General features: G+C 38.5%; 1 protein-coding gene across 1 annotated transcript in view; it reads right to left on the minus strand.

Annotated features, from left to right (window-relative positions):
- Positions 1-15,642, minus strand: part of ATP10A (ATPase, class V, type 10A) — a gene marked incomplete at both ends in the record, with an annotated part of 44,272 nt that overhangs the window by 6,335 nt on the left and 22,295 nt on the right. The window contains 4 exons of the mRNA XM_008945661.1: positions 6,533-6,785; positions 7,593-7,726; positions 9,411-9,542; positions 9,648-9,754. Coding sequence (XP_008943909.1) covers positions 6,533-6,785; positions 7,593-7,726; positions 9,411-9,542; positions 9,648-9,754 — 626 coding nt within the window. The remainder of the gene's footprint in view (positions 1-6,532; positions 6,786-7,592; positions 7,727-9,410; positions 9,543-9,647; positions 9,755-15,642) is intronic.

The following is a 15,642-nucleotide window of genomic DNA, read 5'->3' on the forward strand; positions in this document are numbered from 1 at the left end:
AGTTTGACGAAATAATGAAATCTGGTTCAATTGTTATGTTATGGCTAAGGTTCACAATGCTTCAGCTGTGCAAAGTGTGCTTCTTTGGGAACACGCTGTTCTCTCCACCCACTCAGCCCTCTCCGACTCAGAACCTTTTTCTGTGAACATTATAACCTGAAAGACATTGTTGTGGGATGCTTTTCAGTTTCAGCACTGCAAACTGATGGCCTTGATCTTTTGTGTGAGAGAGAAAGGCCAAAGACAGAACTTTGAGAAACACAGCAACTCAATTAATGAAAATGAAATTTCTCAATCCTCTAGTTCATTTTACATTCGTGGCACAATGAAGAAACAATAACTAATACTTATTCCTTGAACTCTCTTCCATCTTTCAGAATACAACAGTAAGCTCTAAATAGAAATGCTGTAGTAGCTGTTAAGTATTTGAAGAGACACTCTTGTTTTAAAACTCTTTTTATTTCATTTTTTTGGTTTTGCTTGCTTTTGTTTTACTTTCCATGCTATGCTCTAGGATGAGGCATCCATTGTGCAGGTGGACAGAGACCCTGGTGCCACACAGCCAGATGTTCCACTCACTAGCAAAGTGGGATCAGGAAACTCTACAGAACTTCACTTCCAGCAGAATGAACCTCAGACCCCCTAAAGCAGAATGACTCCACTCTTTGTGTCTAGACACTGGTCCCACTGTGGGATTACTCCATTTCACCCCAAACCATTGAATAAGGCTGTTAATGAACTATGGTGAAGTAAATCTAGATGCACAATGCAAGCATCACCACACCACCTTATCTCCTTAGTAGTTTTATGGGTGTGAGCTTATTTCACTCTGAAGTGCACCCCAGTGTCTACATATACAGCCAAGCAGTTCGAATGCTATAAATTGGTACAAGTGTGCTAACATAATCTTAACTTCACTTACTTTGCAACAACTTCCCTAATAAGGACAAGTTTTGACATTAGAGACCACCAGGATTTTCTTTCCTCTCTCCTCATGGCATCCCCAGGGGCTTACAATGAATAACTGTAAGTCCTTCATTAAGAACTTTTTATTTCACATAGAAATGGAGATCTTTCCTACTTTTCTGGAGATTTTCCAGAGCAATTTTCTTGTTGGATTTTAAATGGGGCACTCCCAGTGTACTTAGTTCTACTGGCACCCGTTCTCTCCTCAGTTCACAAAGTAATAACAAATGTAAAGAGAAACTACAAAACAAGCTACACAGGGTGCCTGAAGCACCCAGTTCTGCTAAAGGTTTTGGTCTTTCTGGGGAAGGCCTAAACAGACTATCCTGATTTCTGAAGATTGTGACTGTAAAAGTAGCAGATGAGACGTCCCTTTGGAAGCAGCAGCTGCATTTACAGATTTACAAAAGGTTTTCCTGATTCCTATGTAGAATTTTTTCTAATAAAACCGATTCTCCAATGTGCCTGGAATGTGCAGACTATGTTCCCCTGACTACACACAAAAAGAGTAAGAAAGTTCCACTACAAAACAGCTCCCCAAACTAAGAAAGAGATTTCAAAAAAATATAATGCACTTTCCTATGAAAAGCATCTGCTGGTCAATCTTCAGCAAGAAAAAATAGGAAGCAGAAAGAAAATACTTCTGCCTCAGATTTAGTGATCAAGAAACTTCACTAAGCAAAAGAAAATCACTGAGGTTTTAATCATCTGCCTTCAGCCTCATAAATTTCTCTTATTCTTATGTTGTCTAGAGTTTTTTTTTCACAGTCACTGGAAGGAAGGTGAAAGAATGCAAAGAATGAAAAATTTCTGATTTTTTGGATTTGTGTGGTTGCATTCATGGAGATTCAACTTGTGTGTTGTCAAACGTTCCATACAATGGGTGGCTAAAACTAGGAAAACAGAGATCATACCCCATAGGCAAGAGTGTGATTAATTCAACATTTGGAAAACAACTAGGACAAATGTCAGGCCAAGAGCATTTGGTCGCAGCTAAATTATATAACAACTTTCAGAAGCACAGTCAGCTTTTGGGCACATACTGTCTCTGGGATTAACAGACAGACTTAGGGGCATGGCCAATTCCAAGAATTGTTAGAAGCTGGCTACTAGCCTGAAGGGAAGAGCTGTGGTATGGCAATCTGGTTTTACACATAAGGAAATAATTCCTTTTTTTTTTTTTTGTGTTAACATTCTTTTGGGCTAGAAGGGAGTACTGACTGGAAGAATAATTCTGGAATTTAACCAGAGTATAGTGCCAGTGGGAATTCCATAAATGCCCAAGACATTTCTGAATGGGACAATCATTTCTCCATTGGAGCAGTCCATGACATACCCTGCTCCTGAATTAACAGTCTGTGAATCAAGAAGCACCTTTGAAGGAGACAACAGAACAGATTTTAAGAACGCACGTCACACAAATATGAGGTGACAATTCTCTTCATCTGTATTTAGAATTCTAAATCAAACATAAATTGGCATGCATTAGACAACAAATGTAGATGTCTAAAATAGGCCTGATGAACTCCATCAAACAAATGCTTAATTTTCTCCAGTCACTGTAGTCACTTGATGACTATCTTCCATGCAAATATCTAAAATTAGGCAACAAGAGTTCCGTCCCTATCAACATAGTCTCCACAGGGCCCAAACACACAGGTTGAATTCCCATAGTTTGATCCAAATCACTGCATAGTCTAGTGCCAAAATATTATACGTGACCTCAATAATAATGAATATTTGATACAGCTTGCATCATGGAACTGTTGCTCAGTACACTCACCCTTTTCCTTACAGCCTTCACAAGTGCTCCTGGATTCCTCTCTGGTGCCAAGCTCTTGCATAACAGTACCTATAAGTAATACTGTGTACTACTTCCAGTTGGCCAAGAGATTCTGTCCCACACTGGTGCAACTTCTTGGCCTCTGTTATTCATGTTTTTGTCACCTCTTGTCTAGACCAAAACAATGCAATACTCCTAGGCATAGTGCCATCAGCCTCATAAGAAACTGAGAGCTGACAGAAAATTCTGAAGGAAAATGTTTTCTCCAGCAAAGTCATGAAAACTGGCCCCTGTTCCCTATACTACCTAAAAGAAGTATTATGTCTTTAGTTGCAGCAGAATTTAATTGTTCCAACCTTCCATAAGGTCCATATAAGCCTCTGTGATGAAAACTATGACTAACATGTCCGTGTCTGATGCACAACAGAACTCTCCCTTGCAATTGCAAAGCTCACCTTTCACATGGAGAACTTACATGGCTTTGTGGAACAAACTTCCAAAGCAAATAAGGACATTCCTACCACTCAGGATGACGACATTGCCTCAAACATGCCAAACCTAACACGGTGTAGCATATGCTTTTTCAGCAGCTCCCAAACCCAAACAAACTGTGCACTGCACACACAGGGAGAGGACGAAGGGGAAAGACCAAGCTACACTGAAGGAAAGCCACATGCACTGCTTAATGCACTAGTGGGAGGAACTCAGATATGATGATGACAAATGGAGTGTAATGATCTCTGTGGAACAGAAAAGAATGGGATAACTGCTCCTAACTGTGAACAAACTCTAGGGAGAAAAGCTTATAATGCAGCATAGAGAAAATTTGTGAAGGCTATGCACAGTCTGTTGATAGAATAATTACAGATACATAGCAGTACTACATTACGCAGAAAAGATGCTTCAATAGAAAATTAAAGTTCCAAAGTTAGGAAATTTCAGACCTCAATCTGCCACTGTAGGCACAACTTTCCCCCTCTGTGTGTGTGCATGGCTGAGGCCCAGAATACAGGGCCTCTAGGTGACTTCAGAGGAAAATTTGCAGAACTTCTTAGCATGGGACAAAAGTGTGTTACGCCTTAGTCTTGTTCTTGGATTTGGCTGAATGGAGCTGTTCTGACTGAAATTTCTCCACCAGAACTCATGCCTGAGCCAAACACTTGGCATAGAAAACTTGAATCAGATAGTTAAAGTTTTGTAAAACTATCTATAACCGAGAACAAGCTCTTACCATGAGAAGGATCAAGCAACTGGAATAACAGGCACTGATACCCAAACACAGTAAAATAACAAACTTCAGCCAAAGAGCTCAGAAGAAGGATTTTTCATTCTGAGCCTTTACAGTAGAAAATAATCTGTTATCTTCAGCTTTTGAATCTTGACCCATGTACATCAATTTTAAATTCATTTCTTCATCTAAAGTGCTGCTCTGAGTTTGATTCCAAATAACAAAACCACTATATCAGAAAAAATTGCTCAGATAAGCAAAGAAAGACACATCATCTCTGAAACAGATAAGGCAGATGCAAACATATGCTTGGTTTTCTTGCATATGTAGCAGCCTCAGATCACTTGCCAAGTGAAAGATTTTAGAATTTTCTAATTAATGAAATATTCAGCAAAACCTGAGGTGTAGAGAAGGATAGCATTATTTATAACATATGCCCCAAAATCTCAGAGGGGAATTCACTCCGGTATAAGACATTGAAAAGTGGCTGACAAATAATTTGCAAGTAAGCACACAGCAATGAAATGTTGATGCACTCCCTAAAACCACAAAGAGCTGTGACAGACATTTTATCATATTTAAACAAAAAAGATTTCAGCAACAGAAAATATAAGAGATAGTTAGAAAGTCAGATGGGAGAACAGAGCTAACAAAAGACTTGAAGAATAGTTTTTATTGTGTTATTAATCTTGATTATAGGGAACAAGATCAATATGAAATTATCACTGTTTATATAGAATGACAGAGAAAGATCTGTTTTCTGTAAAGAAGGAAAAAAAGAATAAAATAGCATGTATAAAATATTATGCATAAAATCTGTGTCAATTTAAAACTTGTATTTGTCAGAAATTCTATACTGACTGGATTTACAAGAAATCCCAAATGTAGCCATATGTGAAAAGAATGACTGCAAAAAGAACCAATTTATTTTATGTATTTATATGTCACTTCTGTTTGTAGTGAAATTCATTTGCTTTCATTAATATTTATATTGTAATCTGAAAACATAACAGGAAAGCACACACAAACTTAAACTTTTGTTAAATACATTATATTTGAAGAAAAAGGATTGGAAAATCATACTTAAATTCAGGAGCCTGAGCTTAGCCTACAGTATGTAGATGATGATACCAAGCTCATAAAAATACCCTTTCTGCACTGTTTTAGTGGCAGTGCCATCACCATTCCTGCAAGGAACAGAGTACACTCTGAAATTAGTAGAAACAAGCAAACGATCAATGGCGAGGAAAAAGAAAAAAACAAACTAATCAAAGTGTCACAAGCAGAATTAGGAGTCCAGAAACACTTTTAATTCTAATTATTCTCTCTTTCTTAGCTACAGTATGGAGGTAGGAAGTGACAGCTTCTCCCTGCTTCATTTCTTTCTGTAACACTGGGATAATAACAACACCTAAGACCTTGTTTATTGAAAAACAGTGCTTTAAATGTAAGCTCTCAGTACTACTTTAAAGGAGGAGAAAAAACAAGAACAATCCTTTCATAATCCAAAACTTCAAGATACCTTTTTCCAATTTGGAAAAACTTTGGAAAAGATTGTGAGTTCTCTACAGCATGTTTTAGGTTTTCCAGAGTAGTTTGATTATTGCTCTTATTCTGTATCCTATTTGTAAACTGAACTTCTGCAACAGTCTTCAAGTCTGATCAATGATCTTTAAATGCTATTTAGTAACAAAATTATTTTTTTGCAAGTAGGAATGCAATACTGTAGCTATTGATATATTTTCCTGCACACAGAGCATGATCTGATGAATTAAGGTCTGTTATGCTGCAGATGACAACAAAATGTTAGAGGGAAATAGCACAAATTACAAACAAATCACAAACCAGGAATTCACTTCATAATTTTAAACGGTGATGAGATGACACAGGGATGACAAGCCCCACATTCCCTTGTCACAAAGAGTGACTTTTTAGTTTTAGTGTTAGTGTGGTTTAGTGATACTTGGGGATATTCTCTCAACCGCAGTGCTCATACAGCACTGAAGACACTTTAACACAGACATCTGTCACACTGGAGCACTGCAAAGAATCTGATAAAGTCAAATATTAGGTCAGATTATATTTCTTGTTAATATGAAAAGCAGCAGCTTTGTTTACATTTATTTCTCAAAACAAAAGGATAATCTCCTTCCACGTATTCAATCAGACACTAACCTGACTGTATGCTTACAACTGATATTTTACACACTATAGTTCAAACGCACCAAACAACTGTGAAACCAGCAGCACTATTCAATTTGTTTATATTAGCTCTGTGCTCAAGTGCTTTACCGTATCAGGAGCTAAAGCCAGAAGCTTTAATTGCCTTGACAACATACTGTAGATGTTTCAGAACACTCTGATAAAATTGTCATTGCTAGCTGAATACAGTCAGCAAATTATACTAACCTGAAGACGGCTATTACAGAGTTTGCTGAGTGGCTACATGCAATTTCTTTTGGTTTTCTTTTTGACTGAAGATTAAAGTAATTGTTCTATCTACTTAAGATTGCCCAAAGCACAACTGTTAACAGAAACCAAGATGATGAGCTCACCGTTATCATCATGGGAATACTCTATTCCAGAAACGGTGCATCTTCGGAAGACCATCTTGTTTTCAGTAAGTGTCCCAGTCTTGTCTGAGAAGATAAACTGCACCTGACCTAAGTCTTCTGTGATATTTAAAGCTCGGCACTGCAGCTGAGAGTCTGTTTCTTCATCATATAAATCTTTATCTTGATGGATAAAGTATACTTGGCAGATTTTAACTATTTCAATCGATACGTACAAGGAAATTGGAATCATAACCTAGAATACCCAAAAAGAAAGAGAATTAGGAGAAAATGGAAGCAAGGACACAAGGAATTAGTAAAATCTAGTTAACTTGGTACTAGATTAGAAGCTATGTACTTTATGCATGTACTGTAAGGTTATTACCATGTTTGAAAATAGTTTAACTATTATGTTAGGAAGAGGAAAACTTATGGTAATTTTCAGAGGTGAAATGCATTATTGTGTTCAGAAGTGCAATTATCAAAACTGGGACAGAAGCAGATATTTTTTAGGCTAATATGCTGTCCTGGTTTTGGCTGGAATAAAGTTAATTCTCTTCCTAGTAGCTGGTATAGTGCTGTATTTTGGGCCCCCTTCCCTAGAAAGGGATCCCAGCTGCTTGGCTTCCTTAGTCTCTAATTCCAAGCCACTGGCTTCGTTAACCCAGCAGTGGAGCAGCCAGGTAACAATGCACTGACCTGGACAATGGCTGAAAGCACCTGAGGAGACTTGAGGTTCACCCCCTGGGTTAAGGCTCTAGTAAACATTAGTAGTACCCTAATGCCATCAAGTTACAAAGGGGCAGAACCCATCTGCATTTCTGGAGTGACAGGGCAGGCCACAGTTTGCTCTTAGTTGGAAAGGTGTCCAGTACATTTGGAATTGACTTCCCCAGGGGTCAAGTACCACCCAGAGGTCTGCCCCAAGGCTGGACAGTTATGAGTGGCAGGGTGCAGCTTCCCATGTGCCTCAATGTTGGAAGCAGCACTACACACACTTCACATTTATAGCTTTATTACAGCAAACTATGAACAGAGGTGACAGCATGTACAACTTGTTTACCTGGAAAACGATGATCACTGTCAGAAATAAATACAGTGAAGCTAAAACAGGAGACAAATATTTGCCATCAGGCCCTGGAACATCAAAAACTGGTTTCTTCTTCTCACCATATTGCCATACCCATAGGCCATGACCTGCAGAAGAGTGGAAAGAGAAAAAAAATGCAATTTTACTCCAAGGAAAAATGTTTACTGTATGGACTAATTCTTGGAGTTGAGTTACGTGGGAACTTAAGGCCAGATTTGTCTTTTTTAAGACCTTTGCCATACAAAGGTCTTCTTTTAAAACTAATCTGTAAGCCACATCTGATAAGGTCCTTTACATTCTTGATACAAATCCCCAGCATTGAACTCCTGAAAAATAAAAACAATATTTAAGCCAAGTGAGCAAATTATTTTATCCCTGTACTACCAACATGAGTACATCACCATACTAATGTCTTCATCGAAGTCTATATTTTCAGTCTTGAGAGCAAAAATTGGAAGCCACACGCTGAGAATGACCTATATCAAGACCTGTTTTATAAATATCCTGACTCAGATTTTTGAAAGCATTAGTTAAATGTCATACCTCCGCTTATACTTTCTCGACAGAAATGCAAAAATTGCCTGACTCTTACAGAACACAGCCTCACACGTCTCAAAGCACCAGGCACCTATGGTTTCCAAGGCTCAAGAAAATGTCTTTCCATTTTTGTTTTGGTTGTTACCACCTCCAGCAGCTTGCTCTGGCCTCTACTGGTGGCTTCCAGCCTTGCAGCAGAAGTGGCCGAAGGGAAGGCCCGTGTCACCTCCTGTGTGCCACCTCCTCTTGTTTCAGCTTCCTGAGCACACACCTCGGATACAGTGGCAGAGGGGACAGCTGCGGGCAATGACTCCTCAAGTTAAGCCTACCAGGGTGCTTCAGCCCTCAGGACTGGGCTCCCCAAAGCTGAGACACGACATGGGAGTGTCACAAACTCAGTGGAAACAAATATACTGGCTGATTCACAGCTGGAAATACTAATCTTTAAGCAGCATTTAACAATACCTGGAAAAGGGCACCCAGAGATGTATTCAAATGGCCTAAGACTGTTATTAAACTACACCACGGTTGTTAGGAAACTTTCTGCTGTTTATGCCATACGACTCCCACACAAGCATTAAGGACATGGAATCCAAACCCCATATATAACAAATCATCCTGTGTATTGAATCTAAAACTCAATTCTTTCTCACATATGAACCGAAAAGAAGGCCTGAAATGTATTAACCTGAACCTCGGCATTTCCTTTAACACTCCACGATGTCTAGAGTCTCCTACTTGGATTTATGCAGATTTAGACTTTTATTTATTTCTTCTGTGTTAAAGGTGCAGCCTTAGGGCCAGTGTGCTAATGTTGTGAATTGTGCCCTTGATTTAATAAACAGTGCTGGGGAATAGCACTGTGCTAATTATGTTTATTCTCTGCTCATAAATTACTTTGTTGACTGATTAATGGCATGTTACACACTACCACCTCTAATTTTGAAGGGACTGCTTATAAAGTTGATTCTTTTGGACTTGATATTTTTGGATTCGATCAAGGGTAGCAGAATCTAAGCCTTCAGATCTCTGATACTAACAGCATGTATTTTGATTGTTACTAAGAAGCTATTTAGATAGCTTGTGTATCAAGATATCTTTATTTCAAAAAAGAAAACACAACAAAAATGAGACAGTATAGAGGCAGTTTTATAGATTTCATGGTTTGGCAGCTACATATGTCTTTCATAAAGCTAAGTTCATGAATCTCAAGAGAGTCTGATACTTAAGTTTCTACTTTTAAAGAGCACTTACCGATAGCAGAAAACAGACACATGATTAGAAGTATGAGGACACACCAAAGGACATCTGCATTCATCTGTCTTTCAAGCTTACTGCGTTTGTAACGAGGTCCATTATTATTTAACAAAGCTTTGGTCTCATGCCCTGCAGAAGCAATTACATCAAATGATGTCATATGGATTTTTGTCATTATTTTAAGGAAACTATAAAAAGGCGTTACGCCTCGTCAGACAGAAAAACAGCTTCTACCTGCATAGATCACTATTCCTGCAACCTCCTCTGTATTTCTAATGGTACATCCACGTAACAAAAGATTTTCTTTGAACAGCCCATCCTTTTTTCCACTTTTATGTACACTGCAGAAAATTTAAAAACAGAACAAAGCACAGCATGTCAAAACATTAAGCCTGTTAAATCATACTACTCTGTAATATAACAAGCCCAGGAAACATCTTCAATGTTCAAGAAGTTTTTGTCAACCTGATGGTGAAATATTTCCCCAGATCTTTCTCCTGGGAAGATTCTCTGGCAGACTGAGCAACTGAGAATACCTACCCAAGAATCCCAGACATGCAGTAGCCCAGGTGGAGCAGTGCTAGCTGCTGTTGGATATACAGATGTACTGGAGAAATGCTCACTTAGAGATATGCAGGCCAAATCTACAGCACGTGTGAAGCCGAAGGCTTTGAAAATGTTTTGGAATTCCTATGCATGTGCAAACTGATAGTACAATCACAGCTAATACAGTCTGTCTGATTAACCCATTATTCACATGTACTTACCGAAGAAATCCTTGAAAGAATACGGTGAAATTGGGCAAGGACTGTGTTTCAGAAGCAGTGATACTAAGGAAGATCTGCCAGGGGTGATATGTATCAGTTCAGTGAAAAGGAAAGGAAAAAATTGCAGTGAGAACTTCCCTTCTGAAGTGTCTCACTGGCTTTAAGAAAGATGAAATGGCCTGAGCCCTGGTGATTCTTGTTGACTAGCACCAAAACACACGAGAAAAATGGAACAAAATAATGCTTCCACTACAACTTATTGTCTGCTGTGTGTGGACTGATTCAAATTTCAAATTTTATCTGACAGAGAAATAAAGAAAACTTCCTTATAAGAATTAACAGTCACCAGGGAAATGCTAAAAAACAACAACAATTAAAAAACAGCACGCAAATGTTTTATAAGGTAAAAAAGACAAACCAAATAATCACTTCAAGACTTTTCAAAATTAATAATAATATAACCAATTGCTGTACCCCAAAGCCTCCGAGAAGATTAAAGCAAAGTCTGAAACGCTTAAATATTTGGCCTTCACTTTCAGGGCATCAAAACCATCACCCTTCCAAAGCTGAAAAAATGGACTTCAATAAAAAAATAATAGTCAAAGCTTAAAGTTAAAGGGAAATCCTAGAAAAGCACATGTATCATATTAAAATGAACATTACTGAAATTAGCATTGCTGTTGCAAAGTAAAATTTTATGGCTACCTGGATTTGAGCATTTAAAATCCTGTGTGCCCCAAAATCTGCAAATTGTCTTAAAACTGAGCCTTTTATAAAAAGGTGGAAGTGTTTGGTTTTTTTTCCTCCTATTTGTTAAATCTTCACACCTAGGCTATATCTTCATGCTTTTCTCTGAAAGAATATTTTCTTTTTCTATATGAGGACCAAAATTCTAACCGTAGCACATGCTTTTAGGATCCCAGGCCTGAAGAACCCTACCAAATGTCTCAAGATCTGCGAGAAGAAAAGGTTCACATTGGTGAATCCTTTGTACTCTTCCCCAGTCTAGTAGCAGTACTTGCAGGTTATGCTGTTACGCTGGTTATGCTATGTAGCCTCCAGTCAATGCTCTCAGTGAGCAGAAATATCCATAAAGAATATATCTATACATTCATATACATGTATATATACACAGACCCACAGACATAGTGCTTTCCAGTTCAGTACAATATCTTATACCCACTCACTGCTCAAAAATACAAATTAAAAGCATTGGTGTTTTCACATGTATGCTTAGCTTTTCACTGTAGGGATGGAGAAAAAGTGGTGGGTTTGACAGCTGAGGTAGCTGCAGCAGTGACTACATCTGCCTAGAGACCAGAAACAAATGGAGAAGGAAAGAAGTGCATAACATCGTTTGTGATTCTGATACAAAAATGAAGATTGTTTTTTTTTTTTCACCAGGAGAGAACTTTGCCTGCTCAGCCCCCATCCTCTGTTAGCCTCAGATACAAGAATAGAGGTTTGGCTTCTGTCCTCTCCAGCAAACCTCCTTTAACCCACTGCCTCACCTTTTAAAAAGGAGCCTCAAAAACTGGAAGCTGCCAACAGGTGTAAGCACTGACTGCCAGCTGGAAAATTACCCAAGTTTGGCTAGGCTTAAATTATGGGAAATAATTTCTTAATGGTTCCACACTGTAGAAATTGCACTACTACTTGGATTCTGCCATTCCTCTGCTTTTTAAGCCTGATTTTACATCAGCCCTTCTTGTAAATCATGAGGATATTAGTTTGAATTTCTAATAAAGTCTACAGATGATAGTTATGATTCTTGTTAATAAATGGGACTTTTAAAGGATAAACCTACTTAAGAAGTAATTGCTCTGGCTTATGATTTTATAGTCTTCATTAATTTTTTACACTTCACAGTAACTGTGGACTGTGACAGGTATATTGCACATGCCAACCTTTAAACACAATTACTTGTGTATTTGTTCTATACAATTGTATATTTGTTCTTACTGACTTAGCTTATACAAGTACGCCAAAGCAATGGTGAAGTGTCTGAAGCTAATCTGTAGGTGCCAAGACCCCAATCTACTGCCCTCACCCACAGGTTGCACCTTCTTACCATGGCTCATCCTTATATATGTTTGGTATTGATCTTTACTTTTCCATATCCAAATAAAGTCAATTGATTCACCTGTTGCTCACCAGACCTTTAGAAAACAGGGATGAAATCAAAACCTGGGAGAAAGAAGCTGGCAGGGGCTGGAGGAAACTCATTGTTTCCTTCTTGTGTACACTCACTCCCAGAGACTCACTAACAGAACATGATCAATGCTGAAAGGGAAGAAAAAATTACAGACATAAAGATCTGGATTAAAAAATAATGAAAATGAGAGCTAGATAAAACTGCTCACTTTGATAACAAACCTTCCAAGGCTACTACTAATTTATGTTCGGGTGGAGAGATGGCTTAGATCCCATTTCTAGCCCTGCAGCTACAAACCTTAAACTTGTTACAGAGGCTGAACAGCCTGTTTTCCCCTTTTCTGGATTCAGGCCACTATAACTTTGGAGGCAAAGAAGGAAACTTTTCTCTGTCAGTACTTAAACCAGTGGCTGGCTGAAGCCTCTCAGATGCCTGGAAGGCAGAGGGTAGCCCACAGGGAAATGTCCTGGCCAGTGAACGTGCCATGCATGCTCCTTCCCTCTGCAATTTCTCACACAGATGACACAGCAAATATGTGGTATCTAAACATCTAAAACACACATGCACCACAAATCAGGAGACATGGGCAGACGAGATGCAGTTAGCTAGTACTTCGCAACAGCACTCTGAAAAGTGTTTGTGCAGAAAGAAACCTCCTGGTGCAACAGAGCAATGCAAAAATAAGTCTGATGGTAGCTCACTTCAGCCTCCTTATTATATTTTTCCTTGCTACGTGTTTACCAGCATTAAATAACAAGATGACGTATCAAAACTGTATTCAAAAGAGAGTATTTTTCACTCTGGTTTCTCAGGTATCTTACAAAACAAACAGTAGAGCTGGCACTACTTTCCAAGGCTTCACACTCCCAAGGGAATAAACTACCTTAAACATAACCTCAGTGCACATCATCAGTCTGAATCTTCCCAACTCTCAATTCTGACAAAGCTTAGTCTAGGTTGGTTATTTTTTTTTTTTTTTCTCCAGGAGATGTGGTATCACTAGAGCATATTAAAGAGACATCACTGTATAGATTTATACAATCTTTTTTCTTAAAAAAAAGGAACATGATTTAATATTAATTTTGTTTAGTTATCTTATGACAAGCTTTGAAATAGAAATACACAAGTATTCATATTATTATTATTCTCATCCCTTGCCGTACATATTTTGGTAAGATCAGATAATGTTTTCTGTTCTTACCTAACAACAAGATTTTTACTTTCAGAGAAAAGCTGAAAAGCCAGAATGCCAACTATTACTCCTTTTCCCTTGTGCATATACACACAAAATCCTAGAGACAAGATTTTAAAGCCACTGTTACTATTTGTGGAAGCCGGCATGGGATTTTTGAATGTTTGCCACACATACAGTACATAGTCTGGCTAGACCCATACAGGCAGGGGGCATGTTAGGTTTCATTCTACTCCTTGTACATGGAAGACTTCTTGTAGGGGAAATAAAAATGAGGAGATATGCTTGGGACAGCTGGAGGTGCAGAAGCTGCAGAACAGCAGTGAAGCAAGCACCTGAGCAGAAGCAGCAGTCTCTGCACACCCAGAGTGTGTCCCGTGCAGACTGTGCCAACCTACCTGACAAAGTCCTCTGCAGTAATGTGCACACTGCACTTCTGCAGATACAGGACAGGACCATGCCCACCTCAATGCATTTTGCAACATTTCTGTCATTTTTAATTCTCATGTCTCTCCTTTTACCCTGGTCTGCCCATGCTAAATTGGCTACCTTTTGGGATAACATTTCGGAATAACTTTACATGTTTACAACACACAGACAAATACGCCTATTTTCTGAAAGCTATGTCAGTACAGACATTAGAACCAAAGGGGCTCTTCAGCATTCAAACACAAAAAAATTTCTATGATTCTATTCTATTCTATGACAAAAAAACCCCAGGCTGAATCAAAACTGGAAACCTTCTAAGTGGTAAAACCTTCAAGCAAACTTTGACAGTAATGTCTCAGCACAGCTTCTGCACATGGATCTTTTCAAAGTCTATTACTTCATAGCATCTCTATTTAAATATCTGAGTAACACTTCACTTTCGTTTGAGCTATTACCAGTTGGGAACTATCTGAACCTTTCAAGCAATGACTACTGGTAACATCTTGAACAAGAGTTAAGATCCAAGTGTGACATGACAAGGACATGTTTCAATTCAGATGTGCTAATTACTAATCATCTTGCTAATGTCTGTTTTGAAATAGACACATGATTTCATGATACTAATGAAGGAAATCTAGAAAAAAAGGGGGAAAAAAAGCCTACGGTGATAAATTAGGAGACAGAGTCTATCCATTGAGAGGTTGATCCCTGTTCTTCACTGCAAATGTTCCACGGTCCTTGAGTTTTAAATCTCTCGCAGCATAGCTGAAGAGATCTGGAAATCACCTGACGGCTTCTGCCAGATTCAAAACCGATATCTTGGCTTTTCAAATATATATAAGGAAGTCTAAATAAAATCAATATTGAAGAAAAGTCTTCCAAATGGTAGTACCATGTTTTCTGCTACATAATTCCAACGGTTCTGTAACTCCCATGCTAAAGACAATTTCCACATAGAGTACATAAGTAATAATATAATGAAAGACAAATTTATGCATGTATTATAGTGTTCAACCTCTGCTCAGTATTTTGGGGACTAAGATTCACATACATGAAGTGTGCTAGACAAGCTGCCAAACTTTCCATCTCCATATCTGGAAATGTCATTTCTGCAGCAGAACAGGCTCTCTGTTAATGCAGACAGTTACACACCCTCATGCAGTAACGTCTCATACGGAACTTTTATCTTTAAATGAACTGTAGGGCTTTGTGCTGCTAAATAAAGGAACACCTTTTCCCACACTTCAGCTTGATGGAGTTTCAGAAAAACAGTCCTGATTTACACCAGTTGACAGTCAATCCTACACAGTCTGTGACATCTGAGAGTAGTAACAGAGGTGGTAAATAGCATCACTATAAAAAACTCCCTAAGCTCCAGCAATTTACCTTGTGCCATTTACACAATTCGATACTGCTTAGCACTCCTAAGCAATATGGGTGATAAATCATTGTATTCTGAACAGGATTAGTGTCTCTTTAAATCTTTTGCTTGAAATTCAGACAAAAAATAAATATCCTGAGCTCTCACTCTCCATGTGGTTACAGACTGTGGAAAAATAAGTTGCGCAAGAGTGCATCTCCTAAGTCAGCACTATGGGCATGCCTATATACTAACTGTCCTGGCTATGTTGGAAGCAAGGTACTTTGCACATAGCAGAACATTTGCTTCTGAGCAGGACTGATTGG

This window comes from Merops nubicus, unplaced genomic scaffold, assembly GCF_000691845.1.
Source record: "Merops nubicus isolate BGI_N331 unplaced genomic scaffold, ASM69184v1 scaffold21358, whole genome shotgun sequence".
Lineage (NCBI taxonomy): Eukaryota > Metazoa > Chordata > Aves > Coraciiformes > Meropidae > Merops > Merops nubicus.